A 26,752-nucleotide genomic window follows, 5' to 3' on the forward strand; every position below is an offset into this window, starting at 1 on the left:
TAGATGGGTATAGAATTTTACAAGTAATTCCTGTATTTTATTTATTTTTTTTGTTTCCTACCATGTTTGAAATGTTCCTCTTGTTCAGCAATTTTAAGTTTATTTAGTCTCATATAAAATTTCCTTTCACAGAGATGTTTTAGCCTTGTACTCCTCATACTTCATTAAGCATATGTAAAGTCATGAGGTCATTCATTTTGACTAAGAGAATTCATTAATCCATCGTTTTCCAATTGAAAATGTAGTCTGTGGGCTTAATCTTCTTACTAGTCAAAGGATTAATGTAAGTGAAAGTTAAGTGGACACTTAGAAAGCTTAGTTGTGTTTTTGGGGAAAAAAGCCAATGACACGTGCTCGTCTCTGTGACCACCGTTCCTGGCTGAGAGGACGCAACTTCTTTTGCTCCTAGATAAAAGAAACCCACACTCATTCTTGGCCTTCTCCTTGCCTCTGTGTTTCTTGTCCAGGTTGCACCTATGAAGGGAATACCTATAACAGCTCCTTCAAATGGCAGAGTCCTGCAGAGCCCTGTGTCCTGCGCCAGTGCCAGGTAAAGTCTAACTATTTTACTTTCCAGGGAAAATCACTCTGTCTCAGAAGCCCTTTCCAGAAAAACCAGAATGAAACAAACAAAAAAAAGCAAAACATAAGTGAGAAAAAATGGAAAAGCAGCTGTATTTTTGTGCATATTTATTGTAAAATTCACCACAACAAAACAGATTGATGATAGATATGGTATAGGACTTGCTTCTAGAAATACACAGTGAACTTGTTTGTGATTGTTAAATGGTGCCTGGAAAACTTCTGGGAAGATGCATACGTCCTTGGGGAAAATTCATGTCTTCCTGTGAAGTCAATTTTGAGTAAAACATGGATTCCTGTTAGCAGAAAGAGGTATTGTTAGAGGATATATGTTTTCCTTCTTTGATTTAGAAACATTTTGAACTGGAGCCAGTCTGTAAACTGTATTAAATCAAAGCAATTAGCTCACTGTAACCTCAATGATTTCAACACAACAAATTTTAGAACCACCAGTTCAGCTCCTAAGGAGCCTGCTTGGCTGGTGTTTGCTGAATGAATTCTGAAATGAGCACTGATTCCACATGGCTCTAATGACAACAGATCATTATATTATCAAAGGGGAAATGAGAAAGCTAAATTTCAAAGACTTCTCTTATCTCTAAAGAATTACTGTGTTTAAAAAAATGTTCATTCTATTGTGAAATAATTTAAAAATTCTTCTCTGTAGAGAAGATGCTGTTAAATAATTTTACCACAGCCTCATTTCATTGTCACTGTCCAAGGATATGCATTTGCAATGAAAGGAGAATGAAAGTCTAGTATAGTAGTACATATTTCTTTCTGAATTTATCTCAAGCATATTGACATTTAGTTTATTGAAATCTGAATTTTATGAGTCAGTGGGCATGTTTACTTGTAAGATCTTCAGGTATTAGTCAGTTAAATGTTCAGTTTATTTATGTAGTAAATCTAAATTATTTGTGAAAATAAGCAGAAAGTAGAACAAATAAAATTAATAGATTCACTGAATAATAAGTATATATTGAGTCTTTACTGTGGCTTATAAAGTCAATCAGTCAGTTTCATGGGACAAAGGCAGGAGAGCAATGAGTTTTAATAACATCAAAAGCACAGATCCATCTAAAAATTTTCATTAGCCCATCACCCTATGAAATTTGCTTCCTGATGAATGAAACTTCCACTCTTCAATAGGGACTCTCTGAGAACCATGGTTAAATAAGACAACTGCTTGCCTTTGGGAGTGTAGTATAGCATTTTTATGCACAGTCCTAGAGATCTTAAAGAAGTTCAGTTTGCATGAGCTGGGGAGCGGGGGTGGGGAGTGTGAATTCTGCTGCCTTTGGATGGACTTTATTTAAATTAAATGAAGACTATTACCTGAAAGGGAATATTTTGTTGACTGAGTAATGTGGTAAGCCTTTATCTGCTGTCGACCCAGAAACTCCTGTCACCTGTGATCACTGGCCATTCAGCAAGGCCTTGAGAGAATGATGAGGGAATATCAAATTATTATTGGATGCTATCTTGAGATATTTTCCTGACAGTCAGGAAACACTGAATTGTAGAATGTAGCCCCAAAATGGGATGTTATCTACCAAAGATGAACTTTGCCTTTGGATTTTTGCCCCTTTTGAAATTTTGCCTGAGCCTTACTAGCTAGTTAAAAAATATCATTTCATTCAACAATAAAAGCTAACCTCTGCTCAGGTAGTTACAAAAGCTGCTCCTTTGTCCAGTTGGCACCTTCCCATCCCTGCTTCCTTTCTCCCTTCCTTAGGGAACAACACCTCATCTATGAATGCAGGAAATGACCATTTATTGCTATCTGTCAGGAAAGGCTTCCCTTAAGACACTCCAGTATAGTGCAACTGCAATCCTCTGTCCAACCTCTTCTCTTTTCAGGGCACAAGAGCAATAAGAGAGGAGCTAGTATAGGGTAATAAGTAAAATCATGGATTCGGCATTCACGTAATGTCTTACTTAACTTCTCTGGACCTCACTTTTATCCCATGTAAAGTAAGGATTGTGCTGTCTCATAGGGTGGCTGTAAAGCAGTAATGAGGCTGCCACAGAAATCACACTGGTACATTCTGGTAGTCATGTACTGGGTTCCACTGGGTACCAACTGGGTAAGTTTGTCTAATGATCTGGTTTATTTAGTTTGAATGGCGTTCTGGCTTATTTCTCCTACCAAAGGAGTTCTGATGGTAAAAAAATTACCTTATATTTTCTGCTTTTAGTTTCTTATTGGAAGAGGAAAATCTGAAGCTCATGGAGAGGAAATTCATGCTGGGAACTACCCTGAATCCTCCATCTGGATTGCAGATACTAAAGGGAAATTGATCTTGGGCCATAGCTTTTTGTTAACTTCAGTTATATAACTACAGCCCAGATCCTTTTTGATGTTGTATATTGCTGGTCTTTTGATAGTTGTTTTTTCCTTTCCCAAATGTGATATAGACCACAATAAATTCCCTTGGCAGTAGAAGCCTGAGGCCTGACAGATATGAAGGCATTTAGCATTACAACACTCCTTATTGGGATGGTATTATGGTGGCAGATGGTATTATGGTGGCAGACATGATGAAGAAAATTGTATAGTCATGAGATTACTATATTATTTCTTAGCCTGTGCTTCCTCTCCCTTTAATACAAAAATTAAGCAGACCAGCAAACAAAAGCACAAATCTATTTACAAAATGGGTAAAGGATACGGAGAAAAATCCTCAACTCCAGAAATTAAAAAATGTTTCAATTGACATTAAAATATTACAGTCCCAAGGTTAGTTTGCAAGTGAGTCATTGGATTTAATTATTAAGACTTAGCTGCTCTATCTTGACATATATAATATAAACTTTAAAATAGTTGTATCTGATCTTTTCATTTCATGCTTAAAAGTAAAGCTTGATATGAGGAGGAGTGAAATTTCTAAGATTGAAGAGCTGGTCTGCTTATTTCTAGGAGGGTGTTAGGATTTAGATCTCCAGATGCCAGTCTGGGATATTACACTTGTACCCTGTGCCTCATGATTAATAGTTTGAAGTGTAATAACTATGATAGAAAAATGCAGTTAAGTTTTGAAAACTTAAAACAACCTTGAATGAACAGTAGGTTTTGTCCGCTGCTGATTGACTGCAAGATGGTGGTAAAACTAGATTTAAAAGAAAGAATTTAAGCCAAAGAGAATGAGCAGGGACAGCGAAAAGAGCAGGTGCCGGGACTCTGTCTGGGGTTTGAAAGCTTGATGGGGAGCTCTGCCCTCCTTGGTGCCCTCCTTGGTGCCTCCCTGGTGTCACTGGACCTGACCCCAGCACTGCTTTGCACTTTCTCATTTGGGCTTGTCTCCTACTACTTTGGTTATTTTCCAGAAGCAGAATATTCCTCAGGGGCATTCCGGGCTGACTTGGCTTGTGGCATTCTGTTTTTCAGGAAGGCGTTGTCACAGAGTCTGAGGTGCGGTGTGCTGTGCATTGTAAAAACCCTTCCAAGCATCTGGAATCCTGTTGCCCCACATGTCCAGGTAACATCTCAGGAAGGGTAAGACTGTAAGTCTCCCTGGTATAGCACAATACTGTGGAAATTTCTGAGTACACTAAAGGATGCATGATTTCCTTCCCACTCTGACTGGAATTTTTCTCACTTTACATCTGTGTACCTAATGGGTTTAGAGAGAAAACTCCTTTGCATAGAAATGTCCGGTTGGACTCTCTGGTGTGCCCAGGATGAATGCAACGTGCTGTAGGTCTTGGCATGTGGATGCTCCAGGCTCGGGAGGCCTGCTTTCCACTCCACAGGGCCACAGGTAATGCTTATTTTGGAAGGAAAGGCTGTGGTTTTCCCTTGCTTCTAGAAATGTCTTTTTACTGCTTCATATTGCAATACCTTGGCCAGAACTTGCCTTGGTGATGAGGTGACCAGATGTTTTCTGAAAACTGAGAGCTGTGTCCCTGAGTGAATTTCGCCTAGGGTTTTGTTGGTCTCAATTTTCAGTGTGGTGCAACTAGCTGGACTCACTGTCTTTTTAGAGGGCCCCACTGCCGAGTTGACAGCAAAGGGATCTTTCCTTTCTAGTGGCTGGAGTGTTTCCTCTTACTTTTCCGAACAGGATTACAAAGCCCTCCTGCCTCTTTTCTTGCCCTTAGGTATGAGCCTGGGGATTTTGAGGCGAGAGATTCTTTCTGATCCCTTAAACCCCGGCCCATAGCCTTAGCCAGATGTTCTGTGTTTTGGGGCTTTATTCTGAGTGCTTTTCCTCACCAGAACTGAAGTGATACTCACAACTACTACTCTTTGCTTTTGGAGGTTAAGCTCCAAAGGGTCTTTTGCTGTGTGAACCTCCCTGGGAAATGGCTAAGGCACCACACTGGAGCCCTCTGCAAAAATGGTGTGTTCCTTCTCAGGCGCCTGCAGCTCCACGCAGGCTGAGGCTCTTCCAAAGCGCAGTCTTTTCTCATCCTTAAATGATAAGGATGATCACTTTCCATTACTTCTCACCTTCCAGAGTTCTCCTGGACAGTCTGATAGTCCCTTTTCGCCACAGTTACTTTTCACGTTGGGATTTCCATGAAGCTCATATGATTGGATAAACTGACATGAAGACTCAAAACTGACTGAAAAGAATTCTTTCCACAATACAGTTATTTTGTATCTATTAGACAGGGTTTCAATGAGTTCTTGTCCTCTCTGAATACATGAATACATTAAAGGCTTTGCATCACATTACCATGCTCTTAAATGCCTAAGGAATCTATAGTAAGTTAGATCGATCAGTAGTTGTTTAGGCTCACCAATAAAATCACTTGGGAAGCTTTAAAAGATAAATCTTGATGCCAAGGCTTTAAACCAGAGCAATTCCATCAGACTCTCAGAGGGTGATTTTGGATACACAAGCTTGAGATTGATAATGGAGCAAATCATATATGCCACATACATTTAAAAGTTACAGGAGCTCTTATTTATGAATTCCATTGTGTTGAGTAGACTTGCTTTATCAATTCAGAACCAACTCAGCTAACCAACTCCTCACTTAAGAGAGAGTCATATTTCCAGGCTGCCTTTGAAAGTGTGCGTATTTAAACAGCATAGTGAATTATTTCAGTAGTCAATGTTATCCTATTTGAGCAATTGTTTCTTTCATGTTTTTGTTGTTGAGTTTCCAGGGGAAGGAGAGGCTGAGCTCCATGATTGTACATTTTGTGGAACCTAAGTCATCATGACCATCCAGTCAGGGACAAATGCAGTTTGTAATTCACATAGGAGAAATTAGACCCAGTGAGAAGAAGCACTTGCCCCAGCCCATGAGTGATTCAGGGACAAATGTGGGGTTGAGCTCCAGCCCTTGGGTTTCCTCATCACCATGCTACACTACCCCCTTCTACCCACCTGCCCTCATACACACACATGCACACTAAGTCAATTGTGCTGCTTGGTTCCAGATGCCCTGGGAGGCATATCTTTAGGAGCAGGCATGCCCATGGCACATATAACCACCTCTGAACTTCCCCCACCCACACTCCTGGGTCAGCTCTGTTATAGGGTCAAGAATCAACTTTACTCTCTCTCCTAATTTCAGAGACCTACCTTTGGGATGTAAATCAGAAGGCTCAGAGAGACCCACATGCAGAATGCATTATGCTTTGTCTTGTGAGGGAGGCCTTAAGCAAGTCTAGATAGGGATAGTCAAGGGAACCCTTGGGGTATTTGCCTTGGTAATTCACAACTGGCATCTGTCATTGATCATGGAATGGTATTCTGCATAATGACAAACATGTAACAGTCTGTGGTCAGTTTCTTCCTGAAACAGATTTTAGGGCATTCTTGGTTGTCTGCTCCTTCCTTTTTGTCTCTTTGCTCAAGGATGGTGGGTTATGATGGGAATAGTTTACATAAAATTTCCATTTAAAGTTCCTTTATTTAAATAGTCAAATGTTAATGTGGTTAATCTGCCTCGGAATCTGTATGACAGAATCAATGGTGCAAATATATAGAAAAAAATTGAAGACCCTTTATTGGAAGTGTCCATTGAATGAGAATACTGGTCCCCTGCCATTATTATCAATGTAGAGACACAGCCACTGGGAGAGACCCAAGCTTCCCAAGATGTTCCACATCACTGGGGATAGTAAGGAGAGGGTAGAATGCTAGCTCTGGGTATGGGTATCAGTAGGCTCTTATTCCTGAGACAATTTTTTTTTAAACTATATTTCACTTGACTATTCAACTTCAGACTCAGTAGCATTTGCTTTCAATTGAACAGAGAGTTCCCCATGCAGCTATAAATGAGTAGGTTTCAAGGTCAGATCAGCTGGCAATGGGTAATGCTGGTTCCTCCTCCTCAGAACCCAGCTGCTCCAGGATTCTGGTATGCTCTTTTGACGACTGAAGTTGGCAGGTCCTGAACTCTTCCTCCCAGGGATGTGAGTCAGAGTTTTGCAAGAGCCCCCTCTGCTAAGTTTCAGTCATTGGTAGCACTGCTTCCAGCATTTTCTACTAGGTGAAAAGCAACCTCATCTATTTTGGCAAAGTTCTCGTGGGGACAGTCTGGAGAAAAGTGGCTTTGCCTTTCTTAGGCGGTTGTCCTGTGGCCTATGTGACATAGGATTTCTGTGTCATTGTGAGATTTCTTAAGAATATGGCAGTGTCATTAGCATCTTTCTGAATAAGAGATACTCCCTGGGCTTTTGGTTCTGTTTTTAGTCCAACTTGGAGGCGGGGGGCACAGCCCTTTTGAAAGTGTATATAGGGTGACACCGAAAACCTGTGCAGCACCTCCTTCTCGCCATCCGCTCTTTCTTCTTGGCTCTGCATAACGTGGGCTCCAGCTGAGTCCCAGTCCCAGCTCTGCCCTCTATCAGTTGTGTGAGTTACTTCCTCTATCTGAGTCACATATTTTTCGTCTCTGGGCCCTTGGCAAGAATCTCTACTTATAGGCTCATTGTGAAGATGGATTAAGATAAAGGCCTTCTAGGCGCTGGCCTGCCCTTCAGTACTCACCAAGGATCAGCTGTTTGTGTTATGTGCTCTGGGTGTGGTCCTGGTGAGTACCTTACACCATGCGACTCACTACAGGGTGCTACTTCCCACAGGGGACTGGCTTCCGCCATCTTACTATTTCTAGCATCTTTGAGTTTCTGTCAATATTTTATATTCATCTGTTCATTATTATTTTATGATGTAACAATCTTGTCTTCTTAGTAAAAAGGACATGCTGGTAGGTGGATATGAAGGTGACAAATGGTTGAGCAGTGGGAAGAAGGAAAGAGTCATGTTGATTGAAGACTGTTATCCTGCTTCTAAACCCTTCTTTGCTTTCTAGGTTGTGTGTTTGAGGGTGTGCAGTATCGGGAAGGGGAAGAGTTTCAGCCAGAAGGAAACAGATGCACCAAGTGTTCCTGTGTTGTAAGTACCACTGGGGATGTTACAGGGTTAATTGCTTCTGGGACACACCACATGCAACCCTGACTCTCTTTACAGTTTCTCCTCCTTTCCCTTCTGTTGTGGAACTGAGGGAAAAGTTTATCATTCTAAGGCAGGTTTATCAACTGCAGCACCCTTGATCCTCTGGCCTGGAGAATTCTTGTGCTGGTCATTGTCCTGTGCATTGTAGGAAGTTTAACAGCAACACTGCCTCTGTGCACTAGATGCCAGTAGACTCACCCCTTCAGTTGTGACAGCCATAATTGTCTTCAGATATGGTCAAATGTCTCACAGAGATCAGAATGTTTGTGATTGAGAATTACTGGTCTAAAGAATGAGGGAGAGAGATTGACTTTCTCTCTTCTGCTTTTTTCTTTGGGAAGACATGGATTCTCTGTCATTTGGGGCAAAGCTTCTTGTTGAGGCAGCTGTTGAATTCTTTAGTGCAAACAAGAAGCAGATGAGAATACCTCGTATATTCTGTGGGATAAGAGACACTTATCTGATGGTTGCTCAATTTTATTGGGGGGAATGGACAGGAGGAAACGACCCCTGAACCATGGATTCAGTGTGGAGTAGGGATTAGTGAGGCAAAGCCACTGACTTGCCTTTCTAAGCGTTGATTTGTAGTTCACATTCTAAGGATATTTTCAGAGTGCTTAGGAATGCAAAAAAAAAGAACATGGTGTATGTTATAATTTCAAAAAGATCATTTTTATTAATATAGTATAAATTTGAAATAACTTCCTTGGTGGTAATGGTGATGATGGGGAGTCTAATCTTAACCAGCTGCTCCAAGTTATTTACAGTAGGGAGTTAGGACAACCTTGTATTTTTAAGGTTTTAATCTTTTGTAATAAAGAACATACAATGTGCATCTAGAAAATTACAAAATATACCTGGGGAACTCCAGCATCCTAATTTCAACAAAGTAGAATCATATGTGGATGATCATAAATCACAGCATTTATTTTACATGTCTACATAGTTGTTTCTTGGAATACCTCTCTAAAATCCCTCCCCTTGTTCCAAGTGCAATTGCACACACAACTTAAAGAGTCTAGATCAAAGTATACATGACCCAGGATGATGATTTTTGCATGGGGAGGAGAAAAGAAAAGGAGGGAAAGATGGAGAGATGGAAGGAGAGAGAAAATCAATATAAATATATTGATTATGTATTTATATTATACCTCATGTATATTATGCTTCATGTATATTATACCTCATGTATGAAACATAAAAGTAATTTACTAATATTATACATTGTGTATAAAATGCAAAAGTAATTTACTAATGAAGATGAACATGAGTTTGCTTATTGAGACTCAGCTTCATCTCTTGCTAATTATAGTTAAATAGCTTTATGGGGTTTTTTTATGGAAAAGATTTCTACTTGCCATTAAGTACTGCCCATTTCTTAATTTCATTTCTTCCATATTGGTAGTTACAAAGTTTTTTGTTAAACTTTTTTATTAATCTCATTTTCCTGTGTAGATGGAGGGAACACAAAGCACATTTGGGTAGAAAATTTTAAATCTGAACCAATTCTGTCCTATAAATCAGTCCTCTTGGGAGGAAATTTAGAAGACAGCAAGGATAGCAGCTTTTTCATCCACTACACCTCTACAAATCTACAGAGACTTGATGACAAATATAAATACATGTGTAAATCTGGATTTTTCCAGAAACAGACCCTGAGTAAAGCATTTGTTGGCAGGTAGTAATGGTGGGTAATAGTGAAGCCTCTGGTAGAGGAATGTGGAGGAGAGAGGTGAGGGCATAGCCAGTGGGTAGCTCACTTAGGGAGCTATGCTGGGCAGAGCTCACTCCTGCTGGGAAAACCCTGAAGCCAATGCAAGAATGATGCCTTAGAATTTCCCGCCCAGGTGGTGAGAGAGATGAGATGTGTTTATACCAAAACCTCCTATTCCTAGGGAGTGTTGACTAGGTATGGTTTTGTGTCTGCCACTCAGGTGACAAAGGGGTCCGAGGAGAAGAAGAAATGCAGGTGCTGGGAGGTGGAAGCCTGGTGTGTGCTGACAGGATGTGGGTGGAGCTCACTGGAGTCAAATGCAACATGACTGCGTTGAACGTGGCACACCACATGCACATAAGCAGAGAGATGGTCATGTGCTTAGATCTAGAGAGTGTGTGAATGTGTGCACTAGCTTCTTATCAAACATTATTATTATTTATAAAGATTTATTTATCTATTTATACAAGAACGAGGGTACAGGCCAGATGCGCGGGAGGGTGAGAGGATTCACCAGAGACAGAGCGGGCAACAGAACAGGCAGACTGACAAAATACACTGTTGAGGGGAGTGGCGGGCGAGATAGGAGGGGTCTGCCGTGCCATGTGGGACCCTCGCGGCCGGCTGGGATCGAACTGGCGCTGCAGAGGCTGCAGACAGACAGCTTCACAGCAGGGCGCTCAACTGCCTGCGCCACCAGGGGAGGCCCTCAAACTTATTATTTTTAAGCCTCCAGTCCTTTGCTCATGTTGCAATCCCTCTCTGCAATTCTTTTCTTTTTCTTTTTTCTTTTTTTTAAAGATTTATTTATTTTTATACAAGAACCGGGGTACAGGCCAGATGCGTGGGAGGGTGAGAGGATTCACCAGAGAATGAGCGGGGAACAGAACAGGCAGACAGATGAAATACACTGCTGAGGGGAGCAGCGGGTGAGACAGGAGAGGTCTACTGCATCATGTGGGACACTCTCCGGCCAGTCAGGATTGATCCGGAGCTGTAGAGGCTGTGGACAGCGTCACAGAGCACGCTCAACTGCCTGTGCCACCAGGGGAGGCCCAATTCTTCTCTTTTTCTTCTTCACCTGGTGAATGCTTAACTTTTCAGCATCAGCTCTCCTCAGCTCACTCACTACAACTCTCTGACCACTCCATTCCCCTGGGGCAGAGGCAGCCAAGATTTTCTTATTCATTCTCTCTCTCTCTCTCACCATGGACACACACACAACCATGGAGGGTGCTTTCTGTCTATACACACACACATACACGCACACACACATACATACACACGCCATTGTAGCAAGGTTACTAGTTCATTTTCCTCTTCTCTGTGTTAGACTTTGTGTGCATCAGAGAAGCAGGTGTCCTTAGCTGCAGTGGGTCAGGCTTGGGTGTGGGGGAGGGGCCCTTGTGACTTTGAGGGCCCAGGTCCCTTCTGGTTCCTGATCTTTCTGTCCTCGGGGCTTAACACAGTAACACAGTGGGTACCAGTGATGTTAGCGATGCTATTCTCCATCTTTACCATTGCTGCCTTGTGATGCAGCTCTCTGAAGGCCAGGAATGTCTTATAAATGGTGACAGTTCTGAGCTTAAAAGATGGCCAGCCCCTTCTTGCCCAGGAGAACAGCTGTTGCTAGATACCCAACTCTTGTCAGGTTGCTGTTTGCCTCAAAACACCCCCTCTGTAATCGTGGGGAGCGAAATGTCCTGACTGGCTAGCACCCATCTCTAGTAGGTGAATCCCAAGCTCTCCGAGGTGTCCATTCGCAAATAAATACTGCACATGCCATCTGGCTTGTGTTTTACATGCAACTCCCCCTTGTTTACACTCTTTAAATTTGTGAAAATCTGTTCACCCATGTTTTTGTGATGTGGTGACAGAGGCAGACCATCAGAAAGACACTTCATCTGATTGAGATGGATTCCTTAGATAATGAAACAAATGTCTTACACATGATTTTACATCCTTGTTTTAGATTGGGGCAGTATCTATGGCATTCCAGACAGTTGAGAACATGTTAATATTTGAAGATATCTGGAGATTTCACAACATCTTGCTCTTATCCACTCCCAAAGCAAAGCGTCTAACATTTTTAGGTGTAAATATCATCATGAGTCACCTAGAAAAGAGTAGCAGTGCTCTATTATCAATTGTTAACTGTATCATCCTCATTACCCATTGTGTAAAGAAGGGAGCAAGGAGAATTGCTTCTTCCAAGTCCTAGTACTTATCAGGTGGTAAAAGTTTGCATTCCTTTAGGGGCCCCGACTCTCAGTGATGTCAGAGCACATTCCTACAGCATGTGTTCAATGCAAATAAGTCCTAGATTCATTTAAAAATAGAAAGGTGATTCTTTCTTAAGACAGAGCAAATAGTAATTTGTGAAGTGTAGTGAGCATCGGTTAAAGTACATATTTGCTTCTCTTTCATTCAAGCTTGAGATTTTATTAACTACTTATCCCAATAGCAAATAGTTCTATATGCTCTTGTTCTGTCAAATTTTCAGGGAATGGGATAGTGGCAGTTGACACAGGTATTTCTCTAAAACCTTAGGTCTTCAGGCTTATAAGGCTAAGGGCCAAGGTGCCAATGAGAGAAGCTTGTGTGTCTTTTACCAAACTATTTTAAGAACCCTATGGGCTCAGTGCTCCTGGAAATTGCTAATTGGAGGGAATATAGCCCACTGAGCCCACTCTTAAGAGTGGCAAGTCTTCATCTGCAAACCAGCCAAATTAACTGGCCAAGATCAATTACTTTTGCTGACAAAGGCATATTAAGTTCAGAGGATTTCTACTAATAAACATGGGTTGTTAATGGGCTGTCTGTGATGAAGGAGCTATACTTTATTGGCTCTTAGAAGTCCTGAAGTCCATAAACACCTTTGCTCTCACTTACACTTTATATATTGCAAAGTGCTGTCTCCCAGGGAAAATGAAACTCCTAGGCAGGTTATTTGGAGAGAATCAAGAAATGGAGATCCTCAGGGTTTCTGTTACTCTTAGACGAGATCCCTGAAGATGTTCTGTTTAACCTGGCCCCGCAGACGACTGCCAAGTGCTCTGGCTTCTTCCTTGTTCTCTCTGCTCTGGCTTCTGAGCAGATCCTCTGGACCCCGGCTACACAAAATGTGTGAATCCATTCAGCAGTCTCACCTGTGAACCTGTTAGAAATGCAGACTCTCGGCCCCCACTCCAGACCCACTGAATTGAAATCTGCAAGATTTAACATTCCCAGAGAATTCACCCGCCAAATAAAGTTTGAGGAGCAGTGGTTGAATATCTCACGACCTTTACTTAGGTTGTTTTTTTATATCTTTGCTTTTTTCTCCTCCCTATCACCAGCATACCTAATTAATACCCATTCATCTTGCGAAGCCCAAACATTTGTTCATGGGCGAAGCTGTTGCTAAACGCTTAGGGTAACCCATCCTCTAAAGTGATTTATAATTTGACATTTTTGTTTGTGATGATTTTATTTTAACTCCATGAGGGTAAAATGGTGATTTTGTATCTGTAGGGCTTGGTACATAATGGGTGTTGATAATTGTTAAATTCATGAACGAATGAATGCTAGTTTGACTCTGTTTTCTTTCTCACTGACTCACTGCCTCTCTCCTCTTTGTTATCTATCCCCGCCCCATGCACATTTAGTCTTTATGAATTCAGTAGGGAATAGAGAGATGCACATTGCAGTGGATGAGCTCAGAAGGGAAGATGGATTTATGTTCAGCTGCAGCAGCACTTATGATAAATTGCTTTGTATGGAATGTGGATGACTTCCCTGGGGATGTCTTGTTTGAAAAGTGTTCTCTAAGCCTCAAAGGTTCCCACTACCCGTGGCAGCAGGAAGAGGTAGGTGGCAGTGGGACGCACTTGCCAATGATCTGGGATACTTGCTGTGGTTGAGCTTTGAAAAAAGAGCATAATTCTCCATTCTCAAGTCGACCTTGCCCTGAAATATGGGGAAGACTTCCAGTGGGTCTGGCTTCAGATTGCATTTCCTTGTAATAGGAAGCAGTGGGACATTTGGTAATTTCCGTGGTCACATGGAAATCACAGCAGTCCAAGCTTCATGTTCACAGGCACACTTCTAATCCTCCAACATGGGGTCTCGGCACCCTTATGGCCTGCACCCTGTCACAGGGCCTCCTCCTCCTCACTGTGGTAATATGTGCAATTTGGCACATTTTAGTTAGTCTGTCATTATATCTTCTCTCTCCATGGGGAGATATTTGGCTAAGTCTGAGCAATAAATTGAAGAATTGAGCAATTATTGAGTGAATTAGATCAATGTGGGCAGTTTATCTAAGCAGTGCAGGCCAAAACCCCTCCAAGTAATTTTCAAAACTAGTCTGAAACACCGGTATCATTACTGTGGCGTTCCGTTTTAGATTGTGGATGTACCATCACCCTGGCGACGAAAAAGTTATGGTTTTGGAAAGTCAGTTGAAAAATCAAAGACTTTTCTCTAAGGGCTAGACAGCTCTTGGCCACAAAGAGGGGCCTCCAGTTTGCTTAGAATAGTGGCTGGTGCTTCTCTTGTTTTTGTTGGACCATGAAGTTCTGAATCTTGTAGTTTATATTAGAATGAATCTGATTAGTTGTGATCTACCTGTTAACTAAGACTTCTATTGGAAGCTTTATTTAATGCTGAATCCATAAATGTACAACCATTATTATGAGGTATGGAATTCCAGCTTCTTGAATTCACAATGAGCTGTTAATAAGCACAGCTGAATTTCTTGTTTACCATGGTCATTGATCATTACACTGAGAGAGCCTTAAAATAGGATCTTGGAAGGAAGAGGGAAAAGGTGGAATATTTATGAGGTTCTGGAGTGTGTGTTTTAAGGTGAGACTTTCAGTGTAAGGGGTCGGTTTGATTGGGCAAATTTCATGATATCCTAGTTTAGAATATCATAGTGCAAACATTGAGGTGAGGACTTTATGTCTTATGAGGTCACAGCCTACTTGAGTAATTTGTGTTACTAGTTGAGTTCTTTGGGCAAGTTACTGAAACCGATAGGGAGTTTAATTTTTTTGATGTTAAAAAATTGGGAATAACTGTTGCATATTTTAAATTACACTTCGATCCTGCCTCTTGTGTATATCAGGCTACACCCTGAATTTTAACCCCTATATGTCTTTTTTTTGGTGAATTCTATGGTGATTTTTATTTTTTTATTTTTATTTATTTATTTTTTATGCATTTTTTTAATAGAGGCATGTTTTATTTATTTATTTGTTTGTTTGTTTGTTTGTTTATACATGCACTGGGTACAGTCAGAAGCGCGGGAGGGTGAGAGAATTCACCAGAGCCAGAGCAGGGAGCAGAGCAGGCAGAGGGACCGAAGTACACTGCTGAGGGGAGCAGCGGGCGGCAGGAGAGGTCTGCGTGCCATGTGGGTCCCTCCTCCGGTGACCAGGGAGCAGCTGGGAGTTGAACCAGCGCCGCAGAGGCCGCGGGCAGCTTGGCAACCCAGTGCTCAACCGCTGCGCCACCAGGGAGGCCCTATGGTGATTTTTAATTATTTTTTAATATAATTTATTGCAGAAGCACTCTTTAAAGTTAGTTTTCCACACAAGAAGCAACCTCTTAGACATGAGCTTGATAAGAAAAATGATTGGAAAAGAACTTTTTTTTCTTTTTTTACTTTTTTTTTTTTTTTTTTTTTGTGGGACCCTCTCCGGTGGCCGGGGAACGAACCGGCGCTGCAGAGGTTGCGGGCAGCCTTGCAGCCCAGCACTCAACCGCTGCGCCACCAGGGGAGGCCCAGAACTTTTTTTTCTATGACATTTGAGTATATATAGGAATAAAGCAGTTTGAAAAGACATCAGTAAATGTTTTATTTAAAGAGAAATTATTGAGAATAATCACTGCTATAGCTGCCTGTGCAAGATACATCTAGTGCTTTAAAAGCAATTGCAAAATTATCCTACAACCTAGGAAGCCCCAGTCTCATTTTTTGAGGAAAATTTGAGATTTTGAGAAGTTTAATAGCTTGCCTAAGGTCAAGGAATTAAAAAAGAATCAAAACTTTGAGCTGTCTGATTATAAAGTCCCATATCATCGCTCTCCATTCTGCCTTTCTTTCCCACTAACTAGTGTAATTTTGAGGAAATATATATGATTTTGGGGAAGGAATTTGAATCTGTGGCATGAAGAGAAACTAGGCATTTGAGTGAGAAATCATGATGATTGGAGCATCTATAAAGAATACCAAATTTGGTGCAAGAGGTATTAGCACAATAAAAATGAGAATTATACTTCGTTCTGAGGTTCACAAGTCTAAGCAAGTTTAAACTTATACCAGATTTCAGCCTTGGGCAATCAGCCTAAGTATATGTCACTGTGATGCCAGAGTGGATGAAGATCACATATCTGTTACCCTCACATCAGTTAGAGAGTGGAGACACTCTGATCTATGGTGCGTCTCCTTGCCAAGAAATGATGAATACACAAAGAAAATGTGAGAGCTGCTGGGACAGAGCCATCCTCATTGCATCTGCTTCCAAAGATGGAGAGAAATACATGTTTACTTGATGGGGCTCATCTCTTCCTTTAATAGTTACTGATGGAGTTGAAGCATCAATTTTGGATTGCCCTCCCTGGAGATTATTTTATAGAGGTGTTGAGTTCACCTAGAGTTTCAGTGGTTTTGTGTATGTAAATTCAACCTCCTTATAGAATGAGGGGGCAGCTATATAATTGCTTTTGAACAATTGCTTTCCCCTATATAGCTAAGAAGCAGTTGCATTCAGAAAATTGAGTGGTTTAGAGTAGGTATTGTTAGTAGAAATATTAACTTAATTAAATCTCACTTCATCATATCTCTACAAAAATCATTCCTGCTATTTTTCCCTCCTCCTTTTTTTCTTTTTAAGATCTATCACATGGTATAAACCTTTTTGATCTCCTAAACATCCCAAATGGGTATAGATTTTACTACACTCTGAAGAATTTCTAACAATTTATTCATTCTTCCATAATTCCACCCATCACTTATCTCTATGGTCAACCAGTCATTTATTTATTTAACAGTGAATTGCTGTTCTGTGTTAGACGCTATTAGGCATTGAGCACTCAGAGATGAAGGGGTTTCACTCTCCAGACAATTATAATCTATTGATTTGGGTATTGTTATTAAATATAATCCCTCTATCAAACCATCTGAAACATTTTTATGTGCCAAATAAAAGAGTATTAAAAAAGCCCATATGTAATGAAAAATAGAAATAAATGTACAATTCAAAGGTAATTACCATTAATATGATTTTTTCCTTCTGTCCTTTTCCCTCCATGCTTACATATAATTTTATGTCTAGATAAGATTATATATGTGGAAGTTTTATTTCCCAGTCCTTTTCTTTTTTTTTTTTTTTTTTTTGTTGAGTTGCCTGGCTATTTTCACTTAACATTACATTATGAATTTATCTGTATGTAACAAAAGTCATTAATATAATTTTAATAGTTGCATAATATTCTGTAAGTATATTATGACCTATTTAATCATTTTTCTTGTGTTAAAATATTGACATTCCTGCTACTATGAATATTGCAACAACCATCTTTGAAAATTCATCTTCCCTTGTTTTTCTATTTCTTTAGGCTAAATTCATAGAAGTATAATGAGTTAAGGAAACTGACATTTTGAGGGGTGTGTGTGGATTGTTAAAACCCCTCATATAATGATATCTTAATATACATTCCAGTCTTCAGTACCTAGATGTTTATCTTCCTGTATCAAAATCATTTTTCTGTTTGGGGATCTTGTTTTCATTGGCATTTGACTCCTGAAACTGGGCATTTATCATATGTTTATTAGTCATTCATATTTATTCTGTAAATTGTATGTTTTTATTTCTTATTTTTCTTTGGGGTACTTGCAGTTCTGTTGAAGTTTATGTATATATGAAGGATATTAATCTTCTGTCAAGGTAGGTTTTTTAAAACTCAGAAAACAATGTCATGTGTAGTTAATGTGTATATTGTCTGTTGGATGATGGCACGGTTTGCTGAAATCCTGTGTCTTCTTCCAATCTTTTCTCCTCAAATCTTGATCCAAATGCATTAACAGAGAAGTGAGTCAACATTGTCAGCTTCCAAATTTAATGAATCCAAGCTTTTTTCTTTTTTCAAGCTCCTCTCTTTCCATCTCAGTCCTTTGTCTCCAGATAATGACCTTCTGTACTAGTTCCCATACTACATTGAAGTGATTCTTTGAGTTTCTGCAATGCTTCGTCCCTTACTCATCTCTCTGCGCCTTCCACCTTCTCTATGTCTTCCTCCAGCTGTCCTTCCCCTTGCCACAGAGTGGGAAGTGTTCCTTCTGCCTTCCAGGCCTGGTCTACTCAGCCTCTTGCTCCCACTCCTTTCTACTTCTCCTTGGCCTGTGCTTTAGATTTATGTTTCTTGTGGACAGTCCTAATATACCTCACACCTTTGAAAACAATGTTTATTGAAGCAATATTGATTTATAACATATCAGCTTTACATATCATGTAACACCTTATATATCAACATCTGTACCTCACACCTTTGAGTACAGTGTCTTACAACAATTTAATTTTGGATTAAATGCCTAGCCTTACACGTTCTGATTCTAGTATCCATGTTCTTAAAATGAGTTAAGAGATCTAGAACTTTCTGTATTCTGATTTAGGTAGGTTTCTACCCAAAGTATTTTAAAAAATGGGTGAGAAGACTTTAGATAGCTGCGTGAAGAGGGTGAAGTGAGGATGGAGAGCTCTGTCTCCTCTTGGCAAGTGCAAGAACATGCTTTCTGCGGTATGGAGAAAAAGAAAGGAAACATTCATTAAAAAGAGTAAAGGAAAGATGCCACTTTGTCACCAAAATAAAATAAAATATTAGTTTTATAAGACTTTAGAATATTTCCAGACTTTTATTAGTCTTTTTCTTCATTATTCCTTGGACAACTTAATTTTAAAATATTTCCATCTTTGGGTGTGATGCTCTTCTTATTTTATCCCTTGTTTCAGCTTCAGGGTTCTCTCCATTCAATAATTTGTTCTTACTGCCCTCTGCTTTACCTCCCACTTACATTTTCTGTCATCTCCAGCCCTCCTTAAACTGCCTTTCTTCAATTTTCAGCAGTATCTCAGTACACCAGCCTGCTTCAGTAAGCAGCTCAACTCATTTTCATTGTTATCTTAGTTTCTCCTCAAATAACCATCCCAGAGTTCATGCACACTAGATATTCAGGAAATATCTCTTGAATGAATTGATTACACATTTTGGCACCTTTTAAATGTCGTTCAAATGTTCAATTTGGAGGGTGGCAATGCCTTTGTGGTCCTGTGAATGGCTTCAATTACCACCATTCCCTTTGAGTGGAATTTTAAATGGTACCACTTGTTTAGTGTAAGCAGCCATGTGTTTGGATCACAAGCAGCCACGGTCCTCCCAAGGATTGGGGGATACTGGAACACAAAACACATATAAGTAGATTATTTTCCCTGCCACATCCAACATTGTCTTCTAAAATGCATGTCTGAGTCATAGCAGTGAATCACTGCTTCTACAGCCATCTAAGTAAATTCTTTAGTTGTATTGAAGAAGAGTCACCTTCAAAAATTGAACAGACTTTTTCAAATTTTCATTTGAAAATGAACTAGGCCTCTAGGACCTTTGGGAACCTGTGTAAGAAGCACCAAGCAGTGTATAAACAAGTTATATACAGCATCAAACACATCAATCACTTAATTCTATGTACTACTTTTTCCATTAGTACCTCTCTTTTGTTCTCTAAGATGCACATAAATAGCAGACAAGGTGATCATGAGCAACACTATTATGTTCCAGATGTTTTATAAGGACTTTTTAAAAACTCTGAATGTTGCTGGAATTAAACACAAGGAAAACAACTGATATTAAAAATGAATTGAAAGGGAAATTATGAATGAATAAGTTCATTCATAATGAATAAATAGTTTGTCCAGGGCATTCTCTTTGGTGGTGGGGGTAGGGTACCTATTTCATTTTTGGCCTAATTAAATATAAATTTGTAATGTACTCAAACATCAATAAAAACTGTTATTCATTATGGAGTATTTTTTAGTCATATTTTAAGAACCAAAATTCAATAATAGAAAAGTTATTTTTCAGTTTCAAAAGAATGGAAAAATTACTCTCATCACATTATTTATACTTATACATACCTTAGTTTTTTCATGCTTTAATTTGACAAAACAAGATTTTAGAACAGCTTCATACTTTTATTGTAAGACCACGTTGACTTAGGGTTCTTGCCCTTACCAGTCTGAGTTTATGAACTTGATTGGTAGATGACAGGAGTGACTGTTCTTGACATTGGTGGGAAATGTGTTTCTTTTCAGTTTCAAGTTGAAGAAAAGGAGAGGGAGGGGACTCGAGAATTTTTGGTTTTGTTATTAGGTTTTCAGCATCCATAATATTCATAAACAATGGAAACAGCTGTCTTTAATAACTAGGCCCACTAACTGAAAGAACAGAACACACGCCAGAAAAACATCAGACTGTAAGAGGATTTTTTCCGACACAAAAATTTTCATATATTGGGCAAGATTTCATTTATAACCAAACTGAATGTTTACTCTAAACGTCTATCATTAAGAAAATCACTTGATCCAGCAAGAGAAGTACAATGAAGATTTTGTTATTTTTAAAAATTTCCCTTTGCTACTATATTGTTTTGAGTGGTTTTTGAATATGCATGAGTTCTATATTCCTTAGGAGACATTCTTAAGGGCAAAAGATCACTGGCCTGGCTATGAGAAGACCTGAAGTTCTGCCCTGCTTCTGTCACTGACTGGTTTTGTAACTTGGCACCTTTCCACTAGCCTCTCTGAGACTTAGTTTCCCCGTAAGTAAAACAAGCACTTATTAGAACTTCTCTATTTCGATAGGTTCATAATTCCCCAACTCAGAAAAGAGCTTTATTCCCAGAGAGCAAGTACTTGACAGACTGTAAATGGCAGTTAGCAACATTATTTTTTCTAAAATAAAAATAGTTCATCACTAATTTTTATAATTTACTTAATTATTTTTAAATTTATGCACAGCAAGTTCACTTTTTAACATATGAGTTATGACAAATTAAGTCATGTCCATTTTCAAATAGTTGTTATTAGAAATGATACTTAAAAATGCAAGAAGTTATTACCTTTTATTGTAACCATACAACTTGCATTAAAAAAATAAAGAGAAGCTATTTTTGACTCTTCAGTCATAAAGCTTCTCTGAAGTTAAGATATGTCTGGTACCACCAATATGTCAAGAATGAGAAGCTGGAGACACCATTTTTGGATCTCATGACATTCTTCACCATGAAGCGGATTTGTAGGTTTTGTTTGTAGAATAACAATTAGAAGTTGCAAAAGCTTTCTTCTCTTTCTCTCCCCGACCTAAGCAAGGGTAAAGGCAGTAAAAGTGGATGGACTGAGAGCCAGGAAAGGGACACAAATTATAGGGTCTATACTGATGTTAAATGAGTGGGGTTCAGTGTGCCTGTGTTGATTACACATTCCTAAGTTCATAACTCAGAGGTGGAAAGGCATTCCTGTAACCTGATGTGCCTGCACATTACTGTAAAACCAGGCAGTGTGAGATTGATTATTTTCTAGAAGAGTGTTGAGGTTCTGCAAGGAAAGTGTGCCCCCTGGCCTTTTTAGTGGTCGATTCCTTGAGGCCTGGGCACATGTTCCGGTGATGCTTCCTTCCTGAGTCTAAGTGTTGTCCAAATATTGGTAAGAGGAGCCTGAGTTTCCCATGGGTGGGGTAGGCATGGCCATCGTGTTAGCAAAATCAGGGAGCAGCAGCGAGCACTCTATATTTCACCTTGGATCTCACCCTATTGAAGAACATAGGCCTGGTGGTAGGGTGTGGTTGTCATAGTCAGTGGAGCAGAAATTTAATTCAACTCTGCTCCTTGAGCAAATGAATATACCTCTGTACTCACTTTCTTCTTTCATAAAGCGAGGAACCACTGCTTGGCAAAAAATACCCAGGAACCTTTAGCCTTTGTAGGGTAAATGAAGATGGTCAGGCTCTTACACTGCTGACCTCTGTGACTATCACCTGTGGCCTTGAATGCAGGAGGTGCTTGTGAGCGTGGGCTCCAGGTATGCATGCCTGATGGTGGACACCTGGAGTATGGGTTGGGCATGCGCAATTGGGCATACCTGAGCCTGGAGGCTGAGGCTATAAGGGCGGCATCACTCAGAAATGGCTGCGGCAGAGGGACCACAAGCCAACAAACAATGGCTGTGAGAGGCAAGACCACAAGATAATGCCAGAGAAAGAGTAAAGATTTGCCAGGGACTTGGAGGCCTCCCTGCCTCCTGGCCTCTGGCCCCACTGCCTGACCATCTTATACCTGGTTGCCCCAATTCAGCCTTCTTCTCCCTCTCTTATATAGCTGCTTAGTAAACAGGGCCCACAAAGCTCTTCATGCATGAAGAGTATTTTTTTTTTAAGATTTTATTTATTTATACAAAAACTGGGATATAGGCCAGAGGCATGGGAGGGTGAGAGGATTCACCAGAGACAGAGCGGGGAACAGAATAGGCAGATCCACTGAAATACACTGCTGAGGGGAGCAGCGGGCACGACAGAAGAGGTTTGCTGCGCCATATGGGTAGCTCCCTGGCCACCTGGGATCAAACCCACGCTGCAGAGGCTGCGGACAGCTTCACAGAGGAGCACTCAACCCGCTGTGCCACCGGGGAGGCCCATGAAGGGTTTTTTGAAAAGCAAAAAGGGTAAGTAGACTCCTTGTTTCTCCTCTTAGAAACAAAATAGAAAATTGCAGAGAATCCCTAGGGCTTTGGCACTCCCAAAACCCTCACTCTCATCTTTTTAAATAAAAGAAGACCCAGATGGTTGTGAGGATTTCATGGCATGGTATATGCAGAGTGTCCCGACCTAGTACATACTTAGTTGGTGCTTCCCTTTCCTGCTGGGCTGAATAATTTTTGGTTGCTCTTTCAGTGGTAACCTTCTTAAATTCACTCTTTTTAATGTATTCATTTGTACATCAAACCTGAACTTTGAACCAGAGTTTCCTGGTTTGGTTTTCTGAGGAGAAACCCACCAGGTAGTTCTTAGTGTCTTGGTTCTTACCATTCACACAAAGACTGTGCAGAAGTTGCCTCTTCACCTTCAGCTGCCAGTGCATTTCTTTTTGCTTTCTGGGAGACAGCATTTTACAGTCAGAGTCATTCTTTTTTTTTTTTTTTTCCCATTGAAGGAGCAGCTGCATTTTACCTAGTGCTTCTTTGTAAATGGGAAGATTAAAGCAGCCTGCTAGTATTCTAACCCTGCTCAGCCCAATGGAAATACAAAGTGAGCCTCATATGTAATGTTTAAATATGTAGTAGCCACATTTAAAAAGCAAGAAATAAACAGGTGAAAGGAAGATTAATAACACACTATTTAAACCTTATATATCCCAGTCTTATTTCAATATGTAAGTATTATAAAAATATCAATGGGGCATTTTATATTCTTTTCGCTTTTTAACTTCCAGTGTATATTTCACACTTACAGCACTTTTTATTTCAGACTCGCCAAATTTCAAGTACACAATAACACTTGTAGTTAGTGGCTAACATCCTGGACTGCACAGGCCGAACCGATTCTAAAGATTAAAAAGTGGACTAGTCTGCTCACAGAAAACAGGACCTTTCCTCTTGACCAGTCCCATCACATGCCACATTAGCATTCCACTTGTGGTGTGCCCAGTGGATATTGTGCCAGGAAATCAAGATGAAGATGGAAGTTTGTTGCTAGCCAGAGCAATTCTAAGGGCATGTCTTCTTTTTCAGAGTTAAAGCCAAAGCTCTCCCTCCCAATCCTGTCTCTAAGACACCCCCCTCACATGCCTTTCTAGACACACTGGACTCCTTGTCATTCCTTGACCATGCCAGTAAATACTAGCTGCAGATCTTGTTTTGTGAAATCTGCCTAAAATTTTCTTCCTCAGGCCTTCCTGAAATGTCATCTTCTTAGTGAGGCCTTTTCTAACAAATACTGTCTAAAATGATGACACTAATTTGCTATCAGCTCCCTCTGTCACCTGAAAGACACTCCTTATTAAACTGACCTTGTTTACTTCTTCTGGTATTTTTTTACCTTCACCTGCTCTATGTGGTTCCCCTGCCCCCACCCCTTGTAGAAGATAAGATCCATTAACGCAGAGACATTTTCTTCATTGCTCTATCCCCATTACTTGAAGTGAAGCTGGCAGACCGTAGCACTCAGCAAACATTTGCTGAATGGATGGATAAATGAACAATAAAAAGCATTTGCTATTTGTAAGAATTCAGAGTTCTATTACTAGTTTAACCAACAGTTATTAACATTTGTGAAAGTCTAAATACCACCCTGTCCAAGACAAATGGAATTACTTTGCTTATTTGGAAAACACAACCAAATTAACTATGCATTAACTTTATTTGGGTTTGGAAGGACCACTAATGGGCCCTTATATTGTTGTCCAGGTCACTTAAACCCAGTTGGTGTCTAGTCAGCTCTCAAGTGCAAACACTACTCACTTTTAAAGGGTGATTTCTTGAAATGTCAGAGTGGATTCACATTCATGAATTCTTGAATGTTTTTCCTTTTTCAGAAATAGATACTTAGGAATTAATTCTCAAAATTTAGTAACTCTCAACTTGAATATTTAATGAGGGTAGGTTGGATAACCTCCTCTATCTTTACAAATCCACAAAAACTTCAAACAGTCCTCTTGTCAATTTTAGCAGAGTCCCTGGGAACGTGTGAACATGTGTGTCGGGTCAAGGCTGAGTGATAGGATGGGTTGTTGTCGTTGGCTGTGTCTGCGGGAAGCAGAGCTAACCGTGGTGTCAATCGATGAGATGTGATCCTCTGACTGCTGAGGGAGGGCCTGTCAGAAGCCAGAGTCTTGCACAGAGGCTGCCCGACTCTTCAACGGACCAGCCAGTCTAATTTAGAAGCCAAAAAGCTTTCTTTTGTCTTGTTTTTCCTCCAAGAATTTTGGAAGGGCTCTGCAGGAGGGAAATCTCCAGGGTGGGAGGGTTTCTCTCAGGATTTTGTGGCTTGTGGTGTGGAGGTTAGCTGGATGCTCTCGGCATCTCTCTCTTCCCTCCCTGCCTGCTCTCAGTCCCTGAACATAAAATTGGCAATGCCTGTAAATACATTTCATAGTAAGTCATTCTTTCTAGCAGTGGAGCGGCCTCTTACCATTCTCTTATGTGTTCCCGGAGAGGAAATCAAACTTTTGTCAACAACTTATGAGTCAAAACTCAAGATGGAAGTTTTTAGGTGATGATTCTCATTTTGCTTTCCTTTACCTGGCTGGGCATGGGAAACACAGTGGATTGCATCTGCTGAGAACCCGCAGTTTGGTGAATGGAACCCTAGAATTTTAAAGCAAGAAGGACTTGTGGCTTGTGCATGGCTTGGTAAGGTAGTTTTAGATTAAATCCAGCAACCTCAAACTTCAAAAACATAGCTCTTTATCCATAAATAGCATCATAGAAAGCTTTGTTCTTGAACCTTATTTATATCATGCATAATTTTTGGACTTCTATATTTTAATTGTGAGAAAGGTTTTACTATATTTACGAAAGATAACAGTTTGACAAAGACTTCTGAATTTATTTAGAGAAAGAATTTTTTTTTTGGTCTAAAATCAATTTCCCTTTTCCTTCTGGGACCCTTGGGTGAGACCTTGTAATTGAGCAGAGAAGATGATATTCAGTCTGTTGGTGACTCAGTTCCTATCCTTCCCACAACCCTCATTAAATGGGCCAAATGAATTTCAAAGGCTGATGTTGAACTATGCTAAACCTGGGCCTGGATAGTGGTGATGACAAGACATGATGGGAAGGAGGGAGGGAGGTCACAGAGAAATCGTTTTATCCCCAGTCTTTTTTATTTTTATCTTTCCTTCAATTTCTTTCTTCCAAGTACCTTTTTATTTCTCTGCCTCCTCAGAACTTAGAAAGGTAGCCATGATTGGAAATGAGTTGGAGACTTTGTAAGCCTTTAGTGGAAGTTGTCATATCCAGAGCTTCATGGTCAAGATCTGTAAGAGTTTTGTATTTGTAGCAAACTGGCTAATAATGATTTCTTTTTCTGATCTACTAAATGCCCATTTGCTATCCTCTTCTGTAATAAACCCATGAATCTCATAATTCTCACATGTGGAGTACCCATGGGGAAAAAGATATAATGGAAAGGGGGTTTAGGGACAGCGTGACCAGGTAATATTTGAAAAGGATCTGTGTGGCTCAAATATACCAAGTCCTGAGTGCGCTGATAATTCTGGCACATTTTGGTGTGGGAAGTGAAACCATTCATTCACTCATGTATTGACAAGTTTTGCAATGACCTAACAGAAGTTAGGTTATGGCTCTGTTTTAAGAGCTGGGAGGATAACAGTGAACTAAATATATAAGAATGCTCACCCTTGTGAAGCTTGTATTCCAGTAGGGGAGTTAGGTAGTAACAAGGAGAATAGCAAATATATGTATGTCAGAGAGCAAAAAGTGCAAAGGAGAAAAAACAGAGAACGTGAGAGAAAATGTCAGGTGTGAAGTGTGTAATGATTTTAAATAAGGAGATTAGAATATGGCTCACTGTTGCCTCATTCATATATCTGGGAGCATTGGACCTCAAGCTCTACTAATAACTAATAGAAATTCACATCTCTGTTAAATGAAAAGAGGAACTGGTAGTTAAGAAACCCTCAGATTTGACTGGACCAAATGATTAGATTTCACATTGGTATTCCCTTTCTGAACTGATTGCTGATGCTTTGAGTTATAACTCTTTTAGTGTCTGGTGTACAATTTTTTTGAGAAGATATTGATGTCCTTTTTTTTTAACAAATTAATTCTGGGTGAACATATTTCTGATACTTCACTTAAAAATATTTGCGTAAAATTGGAAAGTAGCATCACTGTTCTAAAGAAGCAAACTTGTCATCTTAGATCATGATTGAAACATCACCAGAGTACCCCAACCAAAAATGATTAACCAGAATTTTTTCATGA

General features: G+C 40.0%; 1 protein-coding gene across 3 annotated transcripts in view; it reads left to right on the forward strand.

Moving 5' to 3' along the window:
* Positions 1–26,752, forward strand: part of BMPER (BMP binding endothelial regulator) — a 239,641-nt gene that overhangs the window by 54,162 nt on the left and 158,727 nt on the right. For all 3 annotated transcript variants that reach the window (XM_037510112.2, XM_037510106.2, XM_054692465.1), the window contains exons 4-6: positions 468–550; positions 3,974–4,064; positions 7,860–7,942. In XM_037510112.2, the coding sequence (XP_037366009.1) occupies positions 468–550; positions 3,974–4,064; positions 7,860–7,942 (257 nt within the window). The remainder of the gene's footprint in view (positions 1–467; positions 551–3,973; positions 4,065–7,859; positions 7,943–26,752) is intronic.

This window comes from Talpa occidentalis, unplaced genomic scaffold (assembly GCF_014898055.3).
Source record: "Talpa occidentalis isolate TD23 unplaced genomic scaffold, MPIMG_talOcc4v2.1, whole genome shotgun sequence".
Lineage (NCBI taxonomy): Eukaryota > Metazoa > Chordata > Mammalia > Eulipotyphla > Talpidae > Talpa > Talpa occidentalis.